Genomic DNA, 24,967 nt, shown 5'->3' on the forward strand with positions numbered 1-24,967 from the left:
CTGAGAAACTTCTGCAGGTCAGCTAGTATGAGCGCTGTAGTTATTATTATTATTATTATTATTATTATTATTGCCTTTTACTATATTTCCATTTGAATGCCGGGGGGGGATCTGTGTTTTAGGATGTAAGTGATAGAAATGCCAGCAAACATGCTTAGTACAATTTGTTGCAACTTGATGTCTGTTCTTTGTTGTGTGAATGCAACTTCTAAGGCTCCTGTGTGGCAATTATTTAGATGAGAAGCAGTCACACTTTATGGAATCATTGCACATAATAATTAATCTGCCCAATTAATGATGGTGCATGTTGTGTGCCAGGCCCACAAGCCCCCAGGAGATTTATATTTCTACACGTGCTTCAACTAGACACGATGAAGCCATTTTCTTTTTGGCTGGGGGGAATGGCTTTGTTTATGACTACTTACCTGCCAAGGACATAAGAAAAGTATTTTCACTGATTGGTGTGGAAGCTGCCCGCATTAAACTGGAGTTTCCATATCCACTGTGGCTTTGCCAGCAGATATCAAACCAGTAAGGAATTTGAGAGGGAGAGTGAGGTCCTTGACAATAAGATGTTCCATACTTTGTCTGGAATGTCTATATTTATACGGAGACATGCAGGCTGTTGAAGACCATGTAAACTGTGTTTTTTCTATTATGTATTAACCTTAAAGGAAAAACTATACCCCTGAACAATGTAAGTTTCTCTAAACATATATTGCATAAAAATACTCCTAAGTTAAACCCTGCTTCATCTAAATAAAGCATTTTCAGAAAAATGTTTTTTAGTAGTATGTACCATTGGGTAATCCTAAATAGAAAAAGAACTAAGGGGCTCCCCCATGGTCCATATGATTCAAGGTGCACACAAACAAACCAAGGGCACACATACATGTTAGGTCACATGAACCCAGGGTCGGACTGTTCCTGCGGGACACCGCGAAAAAACCTGGTGGGTCCCCGGCTCTTGTGGGCCCCGCCAGCCCAGATCCACACTCCCCTTTTCGGGCGGTCGTGGCAAATTTAGTATGGGCTGCACAGGGGCACAGCATGGGGGGGAGGGGCCCTGGACAGCAACCCCGGTGGGTCCCAGGCCTCCCAATATATTGCAGTGTGGTAAGAATTTGCAATAGGCCACTTAATATGATATAAACTATCTGACCGTTAAGTATTCATTCTGGGGGTATAGTTTTCCTTTAATTTTGCTTTACAACCCAGGGTGAGTGATGGCATAAACCATATCCTCTGATACTGCTTTCTCTAGCATTGATGTGCTTTCTCTTTTTAGAATATGCACACAACTGTACGGAGCTGGGATGTCAGCATCACTGTGCACGTACCATGACCGGACCTGTCTGTTACTGCAACGCTTCCTACCAACTCGTCGAAGACGGAAAGACTTGCAAAGGTCAGTTTAGGTCGTGGTGGCAGGTTCAGCAAAATCCAAATGTTGAATCAGAATTTTGGCCTAAAAAAGAAGTTATTAGAAAATCAACATCTCGGCAGAGCGTGATATTCTGCTGACAATCTGGACGAAAAAAAATACTAGTGTGGTCATTTATGATGTAATAAATCCAGTAGCTTTTCCGGTGGTTAATGCTCTAAAGAAGCTTATATTTTAAGCAGGAACTGAAAAGCTAAAAGCAGCCATGGGAATAAAAATAACAAAACCCCTAAAAATGAACCATTTGTGTGCAATCTTTTGAAAACTTTGTGCAAACCTTTTTTCATCTGTTTGATGAATTGTGGATTCATGATGCTGATAAACATTCAACACATTGTGCATGTTCTGTATATACTGTAGGTTGTTCTGCTATCACTTAGTCATGCATATTTTCCCCACCACTTACGTTTGAAAGAAATTGGGAATCAAATGTAAGCATTTTAACTCTGATGAAGGGAGGGTGTACCCTCCGAAACGTTGATACCAGTGGTGTTATGAAATAAAGAAAGGGGCACTTCCCCGACTGTAGAAAAATAGTGTATGTGTGTATCCATGCGCATAAATTGCTGTTGCTGCGAGACCTTGCCGGGTCAACGGATGACCAGCACCACCATTGCAGTGTAAGATAATTGGAGTGCGGTGGATTGAAAACACAGCATTTTAGCTCTGCCATTATGAGAGGAACTTGTGGTTGCATCATAACGGGGCCTATTTATCATTCTGTGTAAAATATTGGAGGAAAACGGTCACCGATGATATTGCCCATAGCAACTAATTGTCAATTAGACTTCAGCAGTAACCTACAAGATGGCAAACTATCAGATCTTTGCTTTTGTTTTCTATGGGCAACATCACCAGTGATGTTTGTCTCCAGTGCTAATAAATAGATAAATAAATAAAAAAATAAATAATAAATAAATAAATTGGGGTATCCAGCTTCTCATAGATTCAGTTTATATTATAATGATTTAGAATGCTCAGCATCCCTTAACTTATTATTGATTGACTTCTTGTTCTGTTTGTTATAAAATATGATATTAATTATTGTGAATAATATTTGAATTTCAGCAGTCGGAATCCATTTTCTGGTGGGTGACATGTTATTGATAGTGTAAATGTCTCCTACTTGTCTTCATATGTAACTTCTGCCTACAATCTTTTCTCTCTCTCTGTTCAGACTTTGATGAATGCACAGTGTACGGGACCTGCAGCCAGACATGCTTTAATACAGAAGGATCTTTTACGTGTAGCTGTGTGGAAGGATATCTGCTGCAGCCAGATAACAAGTCCTGCAAAGCCAAAAATGGTATGTGTGCTGTTGATTTGTTATAACGCTAGTATTGTGTTGTGTATTTAACTGGGAACATTATTAGATCAATGGACTTCCCAGATTAGCGCTGTATTAATTCATTAAACAGTAATTCATTTGGCTGGTATTTATTATGCAGGCAGCAGGATGTAAATGGGGAATAAATTCATTATTTTGAAGAGATACAGCCAGGTAGTGTGCATCATTATAGTCTGAATAATTAGCTACTGTTTAAAGAAGACTTCTTTATAGAGGCGGGAAATATATTTCTGAAATCTGAAACTTATATGGGAAATAGAGCACTCCATTATAGGTTTGTCATATTTCTGGACTGTGTTTGTCATTAGACATGTATTATGTAATGTTAGTATAATGGGAGAATAAAGAATATTGTAGTGTCTGATACTAGGCTTTAGCAAGGCTATACAGAGAATTTTGGACACTGTGATATTTGATCCTGTTTCAAATATAATGGGACAAATGTATCAAAAATATATAAACAATGAATTGAAAGAATATGATTAAATTCATTGCTTAGGACCAAGGACAAAAAAATGTGTAGCCAGGACAGAATTTAAATGATTTCTGTATGTACTGTATAGATATTCCATTTTTGGCTGTTGTCTTGTTATCAAGCTTTGCAGTCATTTTGTCACACCTTATTCAAGCAATTTGATGACTTTGGAGCAAGTTTTTGGCCCTATATCATAATAAGGATTTTCTAAGATTTGGTAAAACTGATGCATAATCTGATTCATTAAGCTATTTGGCCAAATTGACCAAGGCCAAGAATTGTCATCCAATAACAAACGGCCATTGAGTGTGGTAACAAAATGAGCCGTTAAAGCACCTGCTAGAATGTTGGCATCTTTGACAATATTGTGATTGCAGGCCATCCCAGACACATCAGGTTTGCTCTTGGGGGAGAAACTTTTTTGCACTGAAGTCGATGGAAAAGTGTCCCACAGTAGGCAGCTGACATATATTATACACTGTCACAGTAGCGGAGATTAAAACACCTTAACAAAAGTATGATGAGCAAAACAAACTAAACAACCAGCACACATTAGTGTTGTGTTTTTAAATGTGAAATAAGTTTTAAAAAAGGGAACTTTGTGAATTATTGTATTCACCTGTAACATGGCAAATACTTTAGTTTATGGTTTATTCATCTGCTTAGTAGAGGTCGAATTCTTACTCATTAAGATACCTAAAATCTCAAGTATAGAGCTTTGCACGGCAGCTCTTTCTTTAGAAAATACAGATGCAGAGAGTTACACGACAACCAGGAGATCTGTTTCTCCATGTATGTCTTTTACTCAAATTGATCTACCCAGTAGATACAACTTACCTGACACTGTCATCCAAAAAATGTTCCAGTGTAAACACTGAAAAACCAAAGCAGGCTCTGGGCTGCTCATGATGCTGCAATCGCATTGTTGTCAATGAGGAGTAACTTGCAGCTTTCCCTGACATTTTGATTACCCTTACCCAATGGAAATAAAGCCACCTTGTATGTTTTAGCTGTTCAGTGAAGCAGTGAGGTTTCTAACTGTTGACAATGTGACAATGTTATGAAAGCTTGAGTCAGCCAAGACTGCTACTTGAACTGTTATCTGTTCTTGACCTTGACTTCTTTGGATGGCAATGTGGGTGCAATCGAGGCAGACAGAATTTGTTTTCTGGGTACATGCAAACCACAACCAATGTTATTGTGTAAAGAGTTTTAAAAAAAATGGTTTGTATTATTCACATGCTAGCATATTCTTCACAGCAAAGTATGGCCCCAGGCATAAATTTGGTTTTGGGCAGTGACATCAAATTAACATTAATTTCTCTTTAAATTGTCATTTAGAACCAGTGGACAGACCCACAATTCTGCTTATTGCAAGTACCCAGAATATCCTTGCAACTTACCTAAGTGGAACAGCGGTAACTACAATCGTCCCTACCAGCACCAAACAGACTACAGCCATGGATTTTAACTATGCAGAAGAGACAGTTTGTTGGGTCCACATGGGGGAAAGCCCGTCCCAAACCACGTTGAACTGTGCAAAGATCCCCAATTTAAAAGGCTTTGTTGAAGAACGCGGTATCAACATCTCTTTGAGTCTTCACCGTAAGTTATTTTGGGTTTCTGAGGGTCTGTGCTTGGAACCGTGAATTTATTTATGTTAGTGAATGTATTTTTATTTTGAGGAGATGTGAATCTTTGTATGCTTGATAAGTGAGCCCAAGTGCACTCTTTAAACACAAGCACCTTGTTAATTTATGCTCTCTAACATGGAATTTATCTGTCTGTCTGCCTCCCAACATTTAAACACATGACTATATATGTGCATCGCCATCATCAACTATCAGAGGTGGCCATATATGGAGAGATCTGCTCAGTTGGCGATTTCGCTAATCCGATCATGGGCCCTAGGGCCTAACGATTGGATGATAATACAGCCAATACGGCGGTTGGATCTCGGCACCGCATTAACAACCAGATGCGGCTGCAATCTAACAGGATTTTTAAAACTGCCCGATCTCCGCAATGGCAATAGTTGGTCACTGTTGTCAAGGGCATAAATTGGCTTAGCACTAGGGTATTTAGGGTAGGTTACTATGTCATACAATAGTAAATCTAAACCTGTGGGTTGCAAAACCATGACCATACTATCTGCATATTGAATGCAGCACTATATGCTACTTTTTAAAATTGATTCACCAAGGCACATTGCTAAATGGGTTTTGCCTGCTTGTAGTTCTGTTTACAAGCAACTATTTACATTGATTGTACTATGGGTGCAAGTTTTACCTTCAAAGAAGCACGCCTATATTCTTCATCTCTAGGACGCTGCACAGAATAGAAAACTGCTCTCAAAGTTGATTTTGAAACTGATCATTGATCAGAGAAACAATTGATCATACTTCACTGTGTGAAACATTTTGTCCTGAAACCCTAACTTTACGGTCCCTCCAAAAATAAATGAAATTACATGGGCAGTTAGGCTGCTTCTTCAGGGATGTATCAGTTTATACTTTTAGTGATACGTGGGTTTTATGTAGTGCACAGTGGGGTTTAGAAAGTTCCCTGATGTTCTGCAAACAAAGAACAGCAGCACATGTACTTGGGTGAACTATAGACTGCTACTAAAATTGGAGCAGTGTTTTTTTTTTTTAATTTGTGTATTAAGAAAGGAGTTTAAGTTATTAGCGTTCTTTAATTCTAAGCAGTGCCTGTAACAATGCATGCTTTGGTATTAAGGAGATTTACAACATGTGCATGCAAGACAAAGCTAACACTTATGTCCTTGAGGTTTAAGCCATTTTATCCCAGAAAATTCTGATTGAAACATTCCAAGAGTTTAGCACCATGATGGGCTGGGGGAGTGCTGTATTAAATGCTTATGCAGTGTTAGCGATTTGACCAGCTAATCTGGCATCCATTCTCCACCACGTATACTTAAGTTTCTAGTCTTAGAAAAGCATACTACATCTACTGCAGTCTGTTGGAAACATTGTCATTGGAAATAATTTGATTAGGAATAGAAGGTCGTGTCGCTTGAGTTGTTAGGTGCAACTTCCAGCATTCAGGGACATCCTGCTAGTAAATAAAGGGAATCATAACAAAACAGCATATTGTACCTGCCATAGAAGCAAATCACCAGGATCCAATCTCAATTAAAGCTGCGTTCATTTATGTTGGGCTGTCAACTCCAGACTGGCAATCTGGACACACTGGCAAATTTCAGAAGGGCAGCAGCAAGTAGCCCTAAAGAACTTGTCAGGTTTGTGTAGAACTGTTTGGCCCTTTGAGCAATTAAAATGCCAGGGACTATTTTGAATCTCGGTCCAGTCATGACTGGGATGCCATTCTGACATCTTATAATCAAAGGAACTGCACAAAAATATGATGCAAAACCTAGTCACTAGGCCCGTGTAATCAGGATGAATGTAGCCTTGTGTTTCACTATATATTTGCTGCTGGTGGGTGTGTGTATGTTAAGAGTAGGCTATCCATCTAACTTCCTCTCCATCAGACGCCTCATTACAAACATGACTAGCAACTACATGTGTCCATGTGCAATGTAGAAACTGGTCCATAATCCCTGCAGTCTTTGTTGCCTTTTTCAGTCCCCTGTAGTGTAGAAAATTAGACTTGCCCTAAAGACCAGCATTGTATGACCAGCTGAGCTTGAATGTTGCTCTTCACCAGAAACCCAGTACTTGCCTTATGTGTTTTTAAATTGCTAGTTGAACAGAAAATGATGATGATAAAAAGAAAATGAAATGATCTCTTTTGGAGTAAATGAGTCTTAATTTATGTTAACAGAAGCCCTGTTTACATAGCTGTGTGTAATGTCTGTAGCTCCGTTTGTATTTGGCAGCCTTATCCTATAATTCTTTTGTTCAGGCATAACGATGGGGATCGTTGTGTTAAAGAAGTGCATTTAGTACTGGTGTGGGTATATGTCTGTTTATATTATTGCTCTGCTAGTTCCATTAAACTCTTTATGCTGTGGTCAGGTTGGCTTTGGAGCACTCCTTGCTAGACGCATGGAACTTGCACTTGTATAGTGCCTCCTTTATATAAATAAAGAAAAATAATAAAAATAACACCTCCAACAATGCTTTGTTGCATATTTTGCTTTATGAGGATGGAGCATGGAGGAGCACTCGCCAAACAAAAACACAGCATGCCTGGGTGCAGGTAAAATGTGTAGAAAATAACAAAAAAAATACATCACTCAACAGGCTCAGTTAGAGTAACTGATTTTAATAGACAAGCAAAAGATATTCCAATGTTTCAATCACATCATAGTGATCTTCCTCAGGGAAAAAAAACTCACAACAATGTAAGCAGTGCAAACCCTTAATATATATATTTAAAAAAAAGAAATATAGATATAGATATATATATATATATATAGATATAGATATATAGATATATATTTACTAGTTTGTTGGAAAGATGCACTGCTAGCAATTATTGTGATACTGTGGCTTTGAAATCCCACTTCTTGTGTGTTCTACGCACACTGGGTAGGGGTGGGAGGAAAATGAAATGAAAATTTCTTAATTTGACACTTTGGCACCGCATTTTTAGGCTTCTTAAAATGTCACTATTAAGGTACATTTCAAGCCATTACCCTTAGAGAAAGCCACGTGTGTGTGTGTGTATATACGTTCAGTGTACGCACTCTTACCGGGTTGAAAGCGAATTCGGGTGCACCAGAATAGGGCCCTATGGGCTGTGTTAGGATTTTTCTAAATAACTTTTTGCATTTACTACCTTGAGTGCTGTGTCAGTATTTTTTTTTTGACTATATATATATATATATATATATAATTAGCTACTATAAAAAACCAGACATTGTGTAAATATGTAGATCTGTCTGTTGGTCTCTGCCATCTCCATTGCAATCAAAGAGCCCTTTACTAAATGGGATAAAGATCAGATAGTTTGTCTTCTGTTCTTCAGTCTTTTTCTCTTCACTATTCCTGTTTTTGGCCGTGTATGGCTTCTGAACAACTTGTACTTTGCTTGAAGAAAAGCCTTACTGCTGGACTGCTTCTCTCATTTCTAGTCCCCCTTAGGGGAGGGCTATCACTAAACAGAAATAATGATTCCCTTTGACGTTGAGCAGCAGCAAGTAACCATCACTGTTAGATTGTGCATGCCAAGAGCCGCTACTGAAAAGTGGTATGTGAAGGTTTCTAGAGAACACAGTGTGAGACCAGAGTATCTGTAACTGATTCTTTTTTCCTTGCCCTTTGGAGAGCTAAGCTAATCAGGGTATTTGCTATTGGGATGACGAGAACATGGGCCGATAGTAAGAATTCTGTCTTCACAGCAAATAAAAAGTTCCTCTTGCAGTTGAGATAAAGTTATTCCCCAAACATCATCATTCTTATATTAGCTTTATCCACTGTGTCATTCCCAGCCTGGCAGAGAGGTAGGGTAAGGCTACTTAAACCTAAACAAGTTTACATTTTAGTCGGGTGTTTATAACACATAGGTACAAGCTCTGACTCTGACACCTGATAGGTCTTAGGCCTGAGAACCTTTATTGCTGGGTCCAGCATGCTTTGCACCAACTGTCCATGTCTTATATCTTATGCTTTCACCAGCTAATTCATTTTTAGGACAGAAGGACAGTGGGGCTTGTTTATGAATCGACTGCAAAGCCTTAGTTTGAACACAAACTATTCAGCCTACTCTTGCGCACATTGATGTAAGGGAACCCTGGCCTTGCTGCCATTCTGGGTCTGCCAGTAATTCCAGCATTAATATCCACACTTGACTTACAGCAATTAAATCAGGAGCCATTATTTGAATTGACACCATTCCAACACGAAATGTGAGTGCATATCATGCTCGAGAGGTCACAATTTAGCAGGCGCCTTGCGGGAAAAATGCTGCCCACCCGAAGAGCTTTTAATTAATTGGATGCTTTGTATTTTAGCAATTTTTGCAATCTAGCATCGATGTCCGTAATACACAGGTTTCTCTTGGGTGCTGCTATTGGTTTATATTTTATTCAACCCTCCTTTGATTTCTTGTAACTTGACATTCTATAGTATGTCTGCTCTTTAGTCCTTTAATTTCAGCAAAAAGCTTTTTAATTACTATTTTACTATACATTTTATACAATAAAAATATTATTACCTAAATGTAATTTTCTAACTCATGAGTTTAAGTGCTATCCAGATGCATAATCCCATGTTGGATGCCAGTTTCTTTAAGAAGCAAATTTAGAAATTATTATTCTTACTTACAAAACCTTCCTCCACCCTTTCTCTTCTGCAAGCCAAATTCTGTGCGACTCATAAACAAACAGTATGTACATTTTGTGTCCATACGCTCTCCCCATGTGGCCCTAACCAGAGTCTAAACAGCATTAAGTTTTTGCCACTATGTAATTAATGATACTTAAGGGAGTCAGACTATTTTGGGTTTCGTTGAGAGCCCTAATTCAAGTTATCTCAGTGCTAAGCATTCATTGCAGACTTTTCTCCCATTTGATTTTTTTTTAATTCCCTTTTTTCAAGCTTCATCATTAATCCTGTGACTCTGAGTCAGTAAGGGTGGTACATCTCGACTGCTTTTATATTTATAGAGTGTCTCAACATTCTGTTCTTTTCCCCCATTCTTCTTAGTAAGCCATTTCACAATTCTCTTGTTTACTTCGGCAAATTTGGAACATAATCCTGAACTGGAATACCCATATAAAGTCCAGAAATAACAGCAAGACTGGCTGGATTCGAAGCAGATTCCTAGGAAACATGCAAATTAATGTGGTTGGGTTCTATGAACCATATTTCATTTATTTTGAATATAAAATTATAAATTTCACTAAAAAGTGAACTGAACATAAGCTCTGGGCCAATTCTGAATGATCTGCTAGTTCAAGTCTAGGTTGATTACCTTCTGGGAGAGGATCACATCAATGCACCAATGCAGTCATTGTTTTATGGATATCTGTCAGACAGGCTGTCCATACATGGGCCAATAAATTGCAGACTATGGGTGCCAGTTTTTATCAGAATGTTTGTTTCGGCTGAAATGCTTGGGATTAACTATAATAATTTGATTTACGGGAACAGCGCTGCATATGTAACTAGTACTCTATGAATAAAAATATATACATACTTACGTTATTAAAATTCAAGAAACGTTCTTGTTTTTTTCATGTGTGATCACTAAGAGGTTTCTGGCATTTTATTATCTTCTGTGATGATGCTTCTTGACATCACTTCCATAGGCTTCTATTCATTAGGCTAACTAGTGTAAATGCTGGCGTTTCTCATTAGACTTGAGCTCCAGGTTCTTTTAGATATGAAAAAGTAGGTGAAAAAAACACGAGGAAAATTTTCAATATCTCAATTCATGGCAGAAACACTTTATTGTAAGATATCTCATTCACATAATCTCAATCTCTAATGAGCCTCATGTTGTAACTGATGCCCCTGCCAGGCTTCCCATTACTTGTGATATCTGGAAAACAAAGAATCTGCATTTGTTCTTGTGGCTCTCCCTTTCTTTCTCTCTGCTGATGCCAATTCATGATGATGTGTTTGTAATGACTTTCACACTGGTAAAAAACTATGGATTGCTGCAGATCAATGACCCCAATATTTCATTAGACTTATGTGCACAAATTCTTTTGTTCAGCTATTCAGAGCTGCATATCTGAGCTATTACTGAATGATGCCTCTTTCTTGTTTGGAAACAATCACTGAACATCATATAGACTTTAAATCAGTTTGGGGAAGTGAATTATTTTAGGTGTGTGATGCTGTTTGTTTTGTGCACTGGTAACACAAATTGTGTGCGTTGCTAGGAACGCAACTTTATTGCGTGTTCTTCCTTTTTTGTTTTCTCTAATAATAATAATAATAGTTAGGCTTTGACTGAATAAAATTAACCACAAATTATTTGAGTGAATCCAACCCCCAATTTTCATATACAAATAAAAGAACTACTGTGTACGGGGGGGGGGGGGGGAAGTAGTCACCTTAATTTGTCCACTGGTGCATAGTCATGTAATATTTGTGGTTTTGATTGTACAAGGCACTCCATATTCACCCCAGTCCTGTAAAAAGGCCTGATTTTGACCAAATCCCAAACCCAATACAGGATTTGTTGCATCCCTACTACTAATGGGACACTGGAACAGCACTTGATATAGTTCAGTACAAACTTCTAAGTACACAGCATCAGTAGGACTTTTTGCCCCAAACATCAAATAGTCAAAAGCACTAGATTTTTTTCTTTTCCTTTTTTGGAACATCATATCAACTTTAATATCCAATATGACTTTCTGAAGGACTTCTGAACTACAAACCATATTATATTAATCTGGAGATTGTATAGTATGCGTGTGCTAGTGATAGTGACACACTTTAGTCATACCAGCATAAGAAATCATACAAACCTTCATTTTGAACTGGTACATCGATTTCTTGTAGGGTTATGCATGCACAACATGTTTAAGGAGCTTTACCTATAGTGTCCTCCAAACTTCTCCATGTCGGTGGTTGATTGCCCAGTAAACCCCATGGTTGGGAGTTGGATACAGCACTGAATGTATATGCACTAGGTAAACTGTAAATGTTCTGCACTTTATCTCCCAGAAAGCAACATTGTTCGGTGGGAGCTGCCGGCAGGATTTTATAGTCGGTTTTGCTTTTAACACCTTTTATCTGTCACTTTCCCACACTGATATTTCCACCTTTACTGTCTGGATTTCATTTGCACATTCCTTTCCTTATTCTGAAAAGAACAAATATCATATCTTTATTCTGAAAACAATGGCTGCATCGGTCATATTGCCCGCATTATAAATTGACATCCCAGACTCACAGTGGGCACAGACACACCTCCTTTTGAAAAACTTGCATTTGAAGATTCTATTAAATTTACCACTGTCTTATTTATGTTTTCTATAGATGTTGAGCAGATGGCCATTGATTGGTTAACAGGCAACTTTTACTTTGTGGATGACATTGATGATCGAATCTTTGTTTGCAATAAAAATGGAGATACTTGTGTCAACCTTCTTGACCGTGAACTGTACAATCCTAAAGGTATTGCCCTGGATCCAACCATGGGGTGAGTATTAGAAAGTTGTTTAATCTTATATTCTACAACCTAGGGTTTTTTTTTTATTTGTTGTTTATTTTTCTTTTTTATGTATTTGTGTATACAGATAAATGTATTTAATGAGCTGTGACGACCATACAATGAGAAAACATTTATTGCTGTATTGTTCTGTTATATGTTGTACTCTCTGTTTTAACAAAAAAAAAAAACTGAATAAATAAATTAAATATAAAAAAAAAGAAAGTGTAAAACCACTTTCAAATAAATATGCTGATAAACGCTGAAAAAAAAAAAAAAATAAAAAAAAAAAAGCACTGCAGTATTTCCATAATTTACCCCACCACAGGGAGACATAGGATAGAAGGACAGAAAGAGTTCTGAACTGGTAACCCAGCTGCCCCAAGTCATGTGACTTGCGCTCTGATAAACTTCAATCACTCTTTACTGCTGTACTACAAGTTGGGGTGATATCACCCCCCTCCCTTTTCCCCCCCAGCAGCCAAACAAAAGAACAATGAGAAGGTAACCAGATAGCAGCTCCCTAACACAAGATAACAGCTGCCTGGTAGATCTAAGAACACCGCTCAATAGTAAAAACCCATGTCCCACTGAGACACATTCAGTTACATTGAGAAGGAAAAACAGCAGCCTGCCAGAAAGCATTTCTCTCCTAAAGTGCAGGCACAAGTCACATGACCAGGGGGAGCTGGGAAATTGACAAAATACCTAGCCCCATGTCAGATTTCAAAATCGAATATAAAAAAAATCTGTTTGCTCTTTTGAGAAATGGATTTCAATGCAGAATTCTGCTGGAGCAGCACTATTAACTGATGCGTTTTGAAAAAAACATGTTTTCCGATGACAGGATCCCTTTAACATAGTAAGTTAGGCAGGTTATCTATAGACCTATAATGTTGGACTTCATGGGCATAGTAACCTAACTGCTAGATGATCCAGAGGAATGCAAAAAAACCTTCTGAAGTCTCTCCAGTCCTTGGATCAACGTACTATGAGCTATCTTTAACAACCTTGTATTCTCTCCCTTGCTAAAAAGCCATCCAACCCCTTCTTAAAGCTATCTAATGCATCAGCCAGTTTTTAAGTGATGAGTTTTTGTCTTATTACAGAGAAAATCGCAAAAATCAGTCAAAAATTAATTATCTGTTTGATTAGGTTTGGGAAATGGCATTGTCATGCATGTGTCTGTGTTTGTGTGTGTGTGTGTGTATACAGACACTGAAATGTAACTATGTGTAAATCCAATAAATGTTGCTCAATAATTTCCTAATAGAGTTCAAGTTTTGATGTAATTTCTCTTGGTTTTGTCAGCTGGACAGATTTCTGCTGAATAGGTAACTGTGGTTTTTGAACTGTGTGGTCTGCACTTTTTAGAAGAGTCAAAACTCCAGTGTAAAACCATTTTGTGATAACATCACTTTGTAGAAACACGTACTAGAAGTAGAGTATGTATGTATTTTTAACGGTGTTGACCTTTTGCTCTTGTTATTATATAGCTATCTACAGTGTTTTTGTTTTAATGTACAATATTTCTATATTGGGAGTTTATAATCTTTTGATTAAAATGTATTTATGGATTAAGAAAGTGTTGATTGTAATACATGTCATAGTGGAAAGATACATATACCACTATCCCTGGGAGTTAGGTCATACACTTATGTTAGAAAGGTCCTTGGAAGGTTGATGGGCTTCAAAATCCCTTGGAGGGCCACAAATCACTGAGAATTTTTGTTAGTGATGTGCATCTAAACTAAACAAACCAGGAGCCACCCCTTTAGATTGAAAGAACTGAACTTTCATTTGAAGCTGCTAGGTGGTTCTTCACGGTGAGGGCAGTGAGGTTGTGGAATGCACCAGTAGCGTCACTAGAGGGTCGCAGGCCCTGGTGCGTGACGCGCAGCCAGGCCCTGCCCCCTCTGTATGGCCGCATTTGTCAGTGGCGCATGGGCTGCCGGGGGGGCCCTGAGCGGGTGCGGGCCCTGGCCGCCCGCACACCCTGCTCCCCCGGTTGTTCCACCACTGGAATGCACTGCTGCATGTTGTGATTTGATTAATGCCTTTAAGTGGCTTTAATGACTTCTTGGACAAGCATATTACGAAAGGTTATTAACATCTACAGTCAGTTTAGGATCCACCACACAAACTCCCCCATCCCAAGTACACTTTTCTCCTTTTCCTTTCATCCATATTCACCTCTCAACCTGTGGGCCCTCAGCTGATCTTCCTTCCTCCCCTTCGTAATAAACACTTCATTTGCACATATTATAAGGAGAATAAGTGTTAATCCTCCCTTAATGTGGCAGGGGCAAAACTAGCCTTATAATGTTTTATTAATGTTTTATTTCCTCTGCTGGTACCTGCCATCAGAGGGGTATATTTATCAAAGAGTGAAGAGATCGCCACAGTCAGCTACAGTGAAATTCCGCCTCTCTCCATTCATTTCTGTGGCATTTATGAAAGGATGAACTTTCACCCATTGATAAATAAACTTTTGAAAATCCCATAAAAATGAATGCACAGTGGTGGAATTTCACTCTAGTTGACTGTGTTGATCTCTAACTTCACTCTTTGATAAATATACCCCAGAATGTCTTGGAGCTTAGTTGGGTGCAGTCACCTCATGCAGCAATGTGGATGGACAATGGCAGGATGATGTGAGTGACAGTTTGTACATGTGTCGCTCTAATAAAGATATACTTGAGGGTTATGGCGGTGGATGAATCATGCGAGATCTACAGAGAGCTTTTGGGTTTAAAATAGCATCTTGATAATCAAAATGGATCCCTGCTAGCATGACCCCAACCCACACAGGTATATATTTGAAAGGTTCCTTCACTAGTACTCTGCTCCTGATGGTGTCTCTGGTCTATAGCTGACACAGGTGATATTGGCTGTTTTGAGCACTGCAGTTCTTTTCCTGAGCACCTGTGTGTCATAGGCCCAAGTGTGGACGTTACCAAATTTTAGGCTTGGCTTCCTAAGGCAAGCTAAGGGAGCTGATTAAATGGCATTTAGAGTGAACATTTGGTTAGTTTAATTGTAGTCCTTGAGTCCCACACACCATAAGCAAAGCCGCATGTACAGAAGAGCACTGCAACATCAATATCATCCTCTCTATCAACGGAAAAGAGTTCTGTTATCTTAGTAAATTTTAGCTTACTTTGGCAGAACCATTTGGTGGTGATTCCAAGGCTGCACATTTGCAGGTGATCAGGCTGTCTGTCATAGTTCCCGACTTCAAAGAAAGTCAGGCCATTTACAGTACAGGAACAGACACTTTACATTATATAATACAATATATTTTACATTGTACAGAGGCTGTTGTGACACTTGCAAATAGTTTCTCACTTGGTGCTCCAGACAGACGAGCAGTAGCCACAACAAGATGACTGATTTCTTTCCAGTAGGGGAAGAATTGCTTTGCGTGCTCTAAGAAAATCTTGGACTAATGTATCCAAATGCTGAGAAATGAGTCTGGATAATAATGGCTAGAGCTCTAAAGTGGATTAGCTCATGTTCCACGTGTCATACAATGCCAATCCTTTCTTAAACATTCTTTATTAAAATACTTATTGGATTTTTCCACTAAGCTTTTTCGGTGTGGATTTACTACCAGGGTGTGCCATTAGATTAAACTCTTACTTCTTTCCATGCCAGGCAGTTTAATGAGAAACGGTACCCCATCCCAACAAGAGAAAACAGTTTAAAGGAGTACACCAACATTTAATTTAGTGTGCTTTTTACCTGTAGCGTGCCAAAGAGGAAAGCAATAATGGGTTACAAAGCCATGGTAGTCTCATAAAATTGGCTTTTTGTTACTTTCAATTACAGATAAGGAATATTTTATTCCACACTCCAAAAACATATAGGCAGGTTAATTGGCTCCTGATAAAACTGACAACAGTGACTCTGAATGTGATGGGCCCTTATATTGTAATCTGCACTAGGGCATGAACTGATATGAATATGTTTACAATGTAATCTCTGTAAAGACTATGGGATATGTCAAATATTAGATTGAGGCATAACAGACTCCTAAAGGCCCTAATAAGATGATTGCCTGCAGCTGTCCTCAGCTAGACCAAGGGAGGTAGAGGCTGTAGAATGAAATGTATCAGGATACAGGTATGCAACCTGTTATCCAGAATGCTCAAGACCTGGGGGAGGTTATTTGGATCAGATGCACGCAGCTTGTAGGTCCGGCATTCCTATTACTTACATTATATTTGTCGCATCCATCTAGTCTTCATCTCATCACGTTGGATCTGAAGAAGGTGCACTGTGTGGTTCAGCCCTTAAGTTATGCTGGTTCAAATAACAGAAAGATTCCTTATCCAGAAATCCCCCAGGTCTTGAGCATTCTGGATAATAGGTTATATACTGTACCTGTGTCCTGATACATTTCCTTCTATAGCCTCTACCTCCATTATGTCTTCCCTTGGTCTAGCTGAGGGCAGCTGCAGGCAACAGTCTTATTAAAGGAATTGTTCAGTGTAAAAATAAAAACTGGGTAAATAGATCGTATGTGCAAAATAAAAGGTGTTTCTGATATAGTTAGTTAGGCAGAAATGCAATGTGTAAAGGCTGGAGTGACTGGATGTCTAACATAATAGCCAGAACACTACTTCCTGTTTTGCAGCTCTCTGGTTCCTGCCTGGTAACCAATCGCAGGAAAACAAATCAGCGACTTGAGGGGGGGCCACATGGGTCATATCTGTTGCTTTTGAATCTGAGCTGAATGCTGAGGATCAGTTACAAACTCACTGAACAGATATGTCCCATGTGGCCCCCCTTCAAGTCTATGACTAACTCAGAGTTATAGAGCTGAAAAGCAGGAAGTAGTGTTCTGGCTATTGACTATGAAGATTTTCATTCATCCAGGTCATGGTATATCTAGTATAGGTCAATCTAAAAACAACTGGACTTGCTGAGTAATCAATGAAGAAATTGACCCCCATCTGAAAAATAAATGCTCTGTAAGACTACACATTTATTGTTGTTGCTACTTTTTATTACTCATCTTTCTATTCAGGTTCTCTTCTATTCATATTCCAGTCTCTTATTTAAATCAATGCATTTTTGCTAGGGTAATTTGGACTCTAGCAACTAGATTGATGACATTGCAAACTGGAGAGCTGCTAAATAACTCAAAAACAAAAATATGAAAACTAACTAAAACAAATTAGTATACTAAAAAGCTGGTTTAAAGGTGGACAACCCCTTTAAATATCTCTTCCCTGCAGAAGTAAAATATATACACCTAATTGAATGTTCACATACGCGCAATTTTTTTTGTCCTTTCACTATCTAGATTGTACCATATGCTTTATGTTTGTTTGGCTACAAGATCATGAAATACTAAAATTCAACCTCTTTCAGTCAAATGTAATTGGATCAGATTTTAATTATGACGCATCAGTAGCACAGCAAATAGACTGATCATCTGAAAATGGTTAAGCACATTTAATGCGTGCTTTGCATGTTTTCATTAGGCTGAAAGGTTTCACATTTGAATCTCTGCTACGTTATCTCTTTATTGTTCATCGCAGAAGAACAAGTTGTTTGCAAAGTGGTAGCCGATGTTTCAATATAATTTCCGTTAGACTGATTGGAATGGTTGCCTGAAGCTCTAAATGTACACACTTTATAACTATTGCTACAGTTGGCTTTTTCCACTCATTTTGTATATTTTAATAGGAGCATGCGGTGCAGGAGAGTCTTATTTAGTCAGGCTGAGCATGCTGGGAAATTATTTAGCCTCAGGTTTGGTAGTTTTATTCTATTTTGCACTGGAGCTTCTGTATAAATTTATAGTTTGTAGCAAAGCAATAATGTATTTTGTTCCCCAAGGACAGGGGCATTTCTCTGAGCTGTGTTTGAGTAGCGGCTACAGTAGAAAGACAGCTGATGAACAAGACAAGTACTCAGAGCCAGGCTGATGCATTTCTCACTTGACTGAGCAAAGGCCATGACCCTTTTTTTCAGCCTCCTTCCCAATTACAGACCCTCTTATATTCCTCATTGATTCATTCTATATACATTAGTGACAGCTGGAGAGTGGCTTTCAGATGAATCTGTCTTCACACTATCCACCGAAATTAACACTTCATGTGCTTTAACACTGACTGATTCAGTAAAATCAGCAATTCGAGCCGTTTTTAAAAACTCAAGTGCTGTTAAAAATGTAAAATAAATGCCAGGAATGTCGACTTCTTGCAGTGCAATGTTTTGTTAAATAAGTGATCTGTTTAAGAAATGTATAAAAATTCTAAATTATCAAGAAAAAGTCTGAAATGAAGCAGTCCCAGACTTATTTAAACAGCCAGCCTGGACTGACTTGATCTTATATGTACAAGCATAAAACCATGTTAATTACAAAACAATAGTTCTTAAATGTCACTGTATCTTGTGGTGCTCTACGATACAGAAAGATCCTTTTATATAGATAACCTCAGGTCCCCTACAGATCTGGTTTATGTTTATACCATTGACAGTTCTTCTTTATTTCCATCTACTTTCTTTTCCTTAGATATGGCCATGAATAGAAGTCTAAGGCAGAGGTTGAAAGCAGAAACAGATGAGATAATCAAGATAAATTTGGGGAAGGGACTAGAGAGGCGCCAGCTTATTGCTAGAAAGCCAGACTCCTATAAAAGACATGTCTGAGTAACTCGGATGCATGTGCTACTCAGCTGCAATTTCTCTGAAGTATGTACATGAAATGGTCCATAGGGCCTAGGTGTTTAAGGCCCAGGACAGATCTTTATTGGGTCAACATTGTTCATAAATTATTTCCAACACTCAATCATATTATGCAAAAGGGAAGCAGGTAAAACATTTGATACATTATAAAATAAATATGGCTCTCTGCAGTACAATAACAACGTAACTTTCACTTTGTGTGTCCTGGAGAAGTTGGTGCAGCCTGCTCATGTCCTGATAATTCATGCCATGTTCTCCTGCTGAGCAGCTGGTGTCTAGACCAGGAGTCCCCAATATTTTTTTACCTGTGAGTCTCATTCTAATGTAAAAAGAGTTTGGGAGCAACACGAGCATAAAAAAGACCCTGGTGGGCTTAGATTGGCCATTTGGTAGTCCCTATGTTGAATGGCAGCCTACACGAGGCTCTGTTTGGGAGTACGCGTGGTTTTTATGAAACTAAAACCTGCCTCCAAGCCTGGAATTCAAAGATAAGCACCTGCTTTGAGGCCACTGAGAGCAACATTGAAGGGATTGGTGAGTAAAATGTTGCTTGCGAGCAACAGGTTGCATTTCACTGGTCTAGACATTCAACAAGGCTGCTCTCCACATTGCACCATGACTGATCATCCATTACAGTAGGCGAAGCTTACCAACTACCCAATTATCTTCCACTATGGCACCATCCGCCACTACAAAGCTGATTCTTTGTGCAATTGACCATCCATGAATATGACTAGATTGAATCAAACCATCACAAATGTGCTCCATCTTATATATATTTGAAAGGGTGAAGATTGACAACATTTTAGATCACCATTCTTTGTTCTCTCTCCAGGAAGCTATTTTTTACTGATTATGGGCAGATCCCCAAAGTGGAGAGGTGTGATATGGATGGGCAAAACAGGACTAAGCTTGTGGACAGCAAGATTGTCTTTCCTCACGGCATTACACTGGATCTGGTGAGCCGCTTGGTATACTGGGCTGATGCATACCTGGACTACATTGAGGTTGTGGATTATGAAGGCAAAAACAGACACACCATCATCCAAGGGCTCCTGGTAAGTTGTCATTTTGTGTTGTCTCCACAAATTCAACTTATTCAGGGTATAAATATCCACTAGTTATTTAGGGTTTAATTCCGTATCAAAACGTATTTATGTGCATAATAGCTGGCGTTTATAAAAAAATCTCCATTTAGGTATACATTTGCTGTACCATGTTGTCTTTGGGAATACTTCTGCGCAGGTAAATTGTATAGTCTCCGCCCACCTCCGCATGCATCAGTCTAAATAAGTTAAATAGCGATCTTTTTTGCACACAGAACAATGCCTCTTGCTTTACTCCCTAGCTAAAAGTAGATTATAATAAGCAGTGCTTTGAAATAAAGACTACTGTTAATATTCATACATGGAATTTGAATTTATATGGTCCTTCAAGTGATGACCACCCAGGGAGGAAACCTAGTAATAAAAATTTGATCAAATTGACGCGTTGTAGATTTGCCATTTATTGCCCACCGTGTATACATTTGAATAGCAACGGCAATATTTATGCACTCTAGGGGTCAAAACAGCCCATGCAAATTAATTTTATGGTAAAATTTAATGGCGGCTTTCATATGCAGGCAGATAAAAATACAGAAATGCAATCATTTATGCATGCACTAAGCTATTCTGTTATATAAATTGACTCTACTATATGTAATCTGACAGTTTAATGTTTAGTACACCTCCATCAGCTATATATATATATATATATATATATATATATATATATATATATATATATATTACTGTAGACTATTTGTCGTCTCTGCTCTGACGTCGGTTTCCTTCTCATTACCGAGCAGAGAGAAGCTTGCTGATGCACTTATGATAAAGCGTGTGGGGAAAACATAATTATGTCTCTTATGGTTGTAAATTGATTGATATAAATGAAAGTATTGTGACGGGACATAATCACACTGTGATAAAGAGCTTTCATGCTTGTTAAGTGCGAACGCTTAAGCAAAGGGGAATAACATAGGTGGCAGGAAACCGTCAAAAATCTCTTTTTAAGCTATGAGAAGTGTTTGTGAATGTCGCTGTATTTAAGTGCTGCTAGTATTGAAAGAGAGGACGACATCCTGGAAGTGTATGAGAAATAATACAGAACAGCACACGTGGGAGTAGTGGGAGTAATAGTCTGCCTTTGACCTGTGAAAGGTCTCTGTGGGCTTGGGGAAATGTGCCTAGATGAATGACTTACTTGCCTCAAACAGACAATAAATAAAAACCATTTGTAGAAAAAAAATGTTTTTTGTTTTTAAAATATCTACTATTCCTGGTAGGGCTTGTGGGGGCAGGTGAAAAAAAATGTAAGGCTTCACTAAACAGAATAGACTGGGAGTGGCTTTGATCAGAAAACAGATGAAAGGAGGTTGCAGAGCTGTGGGAACCACAATAACTAGGCTTAGAAAACTAGGGCATCTACTTCAAAGAATTTTTTTTATATGTGTAGTGTAAAAATAAATAGTATGACAATACGTTTTATTTTTGTTATTGGTATATAATAGGGAGCATCATTGATTAGACAGCTTTTTGATTTTCATCTTCCTTCTCTTGCAGATTGAACATCTGTATGGCCTGACGGTCTTTGAAAACTATCTATATGCAACCAATACTGACCATGCCAATACCCAGCAGAAAACTAGTGTCATTCGAGTCAATCGTTTCAACAGCTCCGACTACAACGTGGTCACCAGAGTAGACAAAGGAGGAGCGTTACACATCTATCATCAGCGCAGACAACCAACAGGTAACGGATGTTCTTCACTTTTGCTTCTTTCCTCATTGCATGCCCCTCCAGTTACAAGATCTTTGAATATTACATCTTGATTGAAATGTTTAAAACTTGAATTGCTCAAATTAATAGAATTTAAAAGCAAAACCCACCGAAAAAATCCCGAACATCATGAAGGCTACAAACATCTTCAAATGGTTCAAGGGACCTCTCCCGTTGACTGCTACATAACCTCAAAATGTTTTAGCAGGAGTATTTTCGGATTCAAGCTTTCCAGGTTCAGGGTATAATAAATCTTGAAACATTTTAAGTTTTTAAAAACAAAAAAACAAATAAAAATTAGTTTTTTTTTAATCCAAAAATTCGAGTTTTGACTGAAAAATGCCCTCAAAAATTCAAAATTTCCAGGTAAAAACCAACTCGACCTTTGATAGAGAACCCTTAACACACCTGTTCTGGAATGTAATTTTTTTAAGAACTATCACTCCCACCATGATTTGTCATCCAACACTTGGCAGATCATAATAAAGCGTGTAATTTTACAGCAGTTTCTTGAGTTGGATAACCCTGCTATAAAACCTGTATTGAAGAAGAGTCATGCTACTCTGCCCAGTTAGATCACCCCCATTCTAATTAGAAGTTTGAATGCATATTTATGTCTAAAATACTAAGAGGCCCATTTATCAAAGGTCGAATTTGGAATTCATGAGTATTTTTTAAACATTTGAATATACTAACAATATGACTGGGAGGTTATTTAAGAAAAATTTGAATGGCTTATATTCGATCGAATGGTTGCGACCTCAAAAATCGAATCATATCATGAATCATATTTATCGTATTAATCAAATTTTTCTCCTGAAAAAAAAACTCGAATGTCAGGAAGGCTATTAACATCTCCAAACGGCTCAACGGACTTCAGCCATTGACATGTACATGAACTTGGCAGGTTTTAGGTAGCAAATATTCGGATTAGGACTGTTTCCACGTTCGAGGTGTGGTAAATCTCACGTTCAAATTTACATTGAATAGAGGGATTAAAATTCGGATGTTTGAATTTTGTAACTCGAAAATTCTAATTCAAATTTACTATTCAACGCTTGATAAATCTGCCCCTAAGTAATTGACTTTTACCAATTTGTACTATTGCATCTTCTGGCTCTGTGTAACCCTAATGTGTGTTATGGTGAAACTGTAATGTTCAGTAAAGGTATCATTTCATCTACAAGGTAAAAAAGAATATACCTAATCATGAATATAAAGAATAAGGTGTATTGTACATAGCACTTGGGGTAGGGGACACATTTGCCCTGTTATTGTTGTGGCTGATTGTTTGTGCTTTTCATTGTTCCCTTTTGCAGAAATCCATTTTTTCCAGGGAGTATATTTACGTGCTCTTATATTAGGTGGCCTGTCTGATTTTCATTAAAGGGGTGGTTCACCTTTAAGGTAACGTTTAGTATGTTATAAAAAGGCCAATTCTTAGCAACTTTTCAATTGGTTTTCATTAATTTTCTTCTGACTCTTTGCAGTTTTCAAATGGGCGTCGCTGACCCCTACTAAAAAGCAAATGCTCTATAAGGTTACACATTAATTATTGTTGTTACTTTGTATTACCCATCTTTCTATTCAGGCCTCTCCTATTGATATTCCAGTCTCTTATTCTAATCAGTGCATGGTCGCTATGGTGATATGGACCCTAGCTACCAGATTGCTTAAAATGCAAACTGGAGAGCTGCTCAATAAAAAGCCAAATAACTCAAAAACCTTAAATGATAAAAAATGAAAACCAATTGCAAATTGTCTCAGAATACCACTCTCTACATCATACTAAAAGTTATCTGAAAGGTGAACCACCCCTTTAAGCGTGAAAAAAAATGAACTCCTGAAATGATCTAATGGTAGACGTTTATTTAATAGCCTTCCATTTCTCATGCCTATTGTGACCATGCATTAACGTGTATTAAGACTTGAAAGAAATGGCTTGGAATGTGAATGGGGTGTAAATCAGCTCTTAAATAATAGAGCATGCCAACTGCTAGGAGATTTTATTTGTGATGCTTTTGCATCATCCCTCTTTACTGAACTTGAGGTTTTGCTATTCTGTTGGTGGGCTTTTTGGCAGTTGTCGCACATAGCCATTTAAAGCAGATGACTGCCCTAAAGAGGTATAATGGGCTTTTGACTCTTGATTGTGTAGCAGGACATGTGTAAATGTAGGGGATTTACCTTACTTGAGTTAGCCAACTTGCTGTCCTTAAAGGGATCCTGCCATCGGAAAACATGTTTTTTTCAAAACGTATCAGTTAATAGTGCTACTCCAGCAGAATTCTGCACTGAAATCTATTTCTCAAAAGAGCAAACAGATTTTTTTATATTCAATTTTGAAATCTGACATGGGGCTAGACATTTTGTCAATTTCCCAGCTGCCCCCAGTCATGTGACTTGTGCCTGCACTTTAGGAGAGAAATGCTTTCTGGCAGGCTGCTGTTTTTCCTTCTCAATGTATCTGAATGTGTCTCAGTGAGACATGGGTTTTTACTTTTGAGTGTTGTTCTTAGATCTACCAGGCAGCTGTTATCTTGTGTTAGGGAGCTGCTATCTGGTTACCTTCCCATTGTTCTTTTGTTTGGCTGCTGGGGGGGGAAAAAGGGAGGGGGTGATATCACTCTAACTTGCAGTACAGCAGTAAAGAGTGATTGAAGTTTATCAGAGCACAAGTCACATGACTTGGGGCAGCTGGGAAATTGACAAAATGTCTAGCCCCATGTCAGATTTCAAAATTGAATATAACAAAATCTGTTTGCTCTTTTGAGAAATGGATTTCAGTGCAGAATTCTGCTGGAGCAGCACTATTAACTGATTCATTTTGAAAAAAAATGTTTTTCCCGTGACAGTATCCCTTTAAGTCTGCCCTTCTGGAGGGTGGTGGGCAGAAGCTTATACCACCTAGTTTCATTGGCTCCTTGCTTATGTGTGGTCTTTTTTGATTGAACAAATGGTTGTCTGCTTGGCAGGCAATACATTGTGGGTGTGCTTACACGTTCAGAGCTGAAGTCAGTTCTTTATTGGCTGTCCTTACGCTGAGGGTGTAGAAATTTAATAGTAGGTGGAATAT

At 38.3% G+C, this 24,967-nt stretch overlaps 1 protein-coding gene across 1 annotated transcript in view; it reads left to right on the plus strand.

Annotated features, from left to right (window-relative positions):
- Positions 1–24,967, plus strand: part of lrp1.L (LDL receptor related protein 1 L homeolog) — a 189,981-nt gene that overhangs the window by 60,827 nt on the left and 104,187 nt on the right. The window contains 6 exon segments of the mRNA XM_018247455.2: positions 1,289–1,408; positions 2,622–2,750; positions 4,609–4,872; positions 12,195–12,357; positions 19,904–20,126; positions 21,675–21,864. Of these exon segments, the coding sequence (XP_018102944.1) occupies positions 1,289–1,408; positions 2,622–2,750; positions 4,609–4,872; positions 12,195–12,357; positions 19,904–20,126; positions 21,675–21,864 (1,089 nt within the window).

The sequence above is a fragment of the Xenopus laevis genome, chromosome 2L, assembly GCF_017654675.1.
Source record: "Xenopus laevis strain J_2021 chromosome 2L, Xenopus_laevis_v10.1, whole genome shotgun sequence".
NCBI classification, from domain to species: Eukaryota; Metazoa; Chordata; class Amphibia; order Anura; family Pipidae; genus Xenopus; species Xenopus laevis.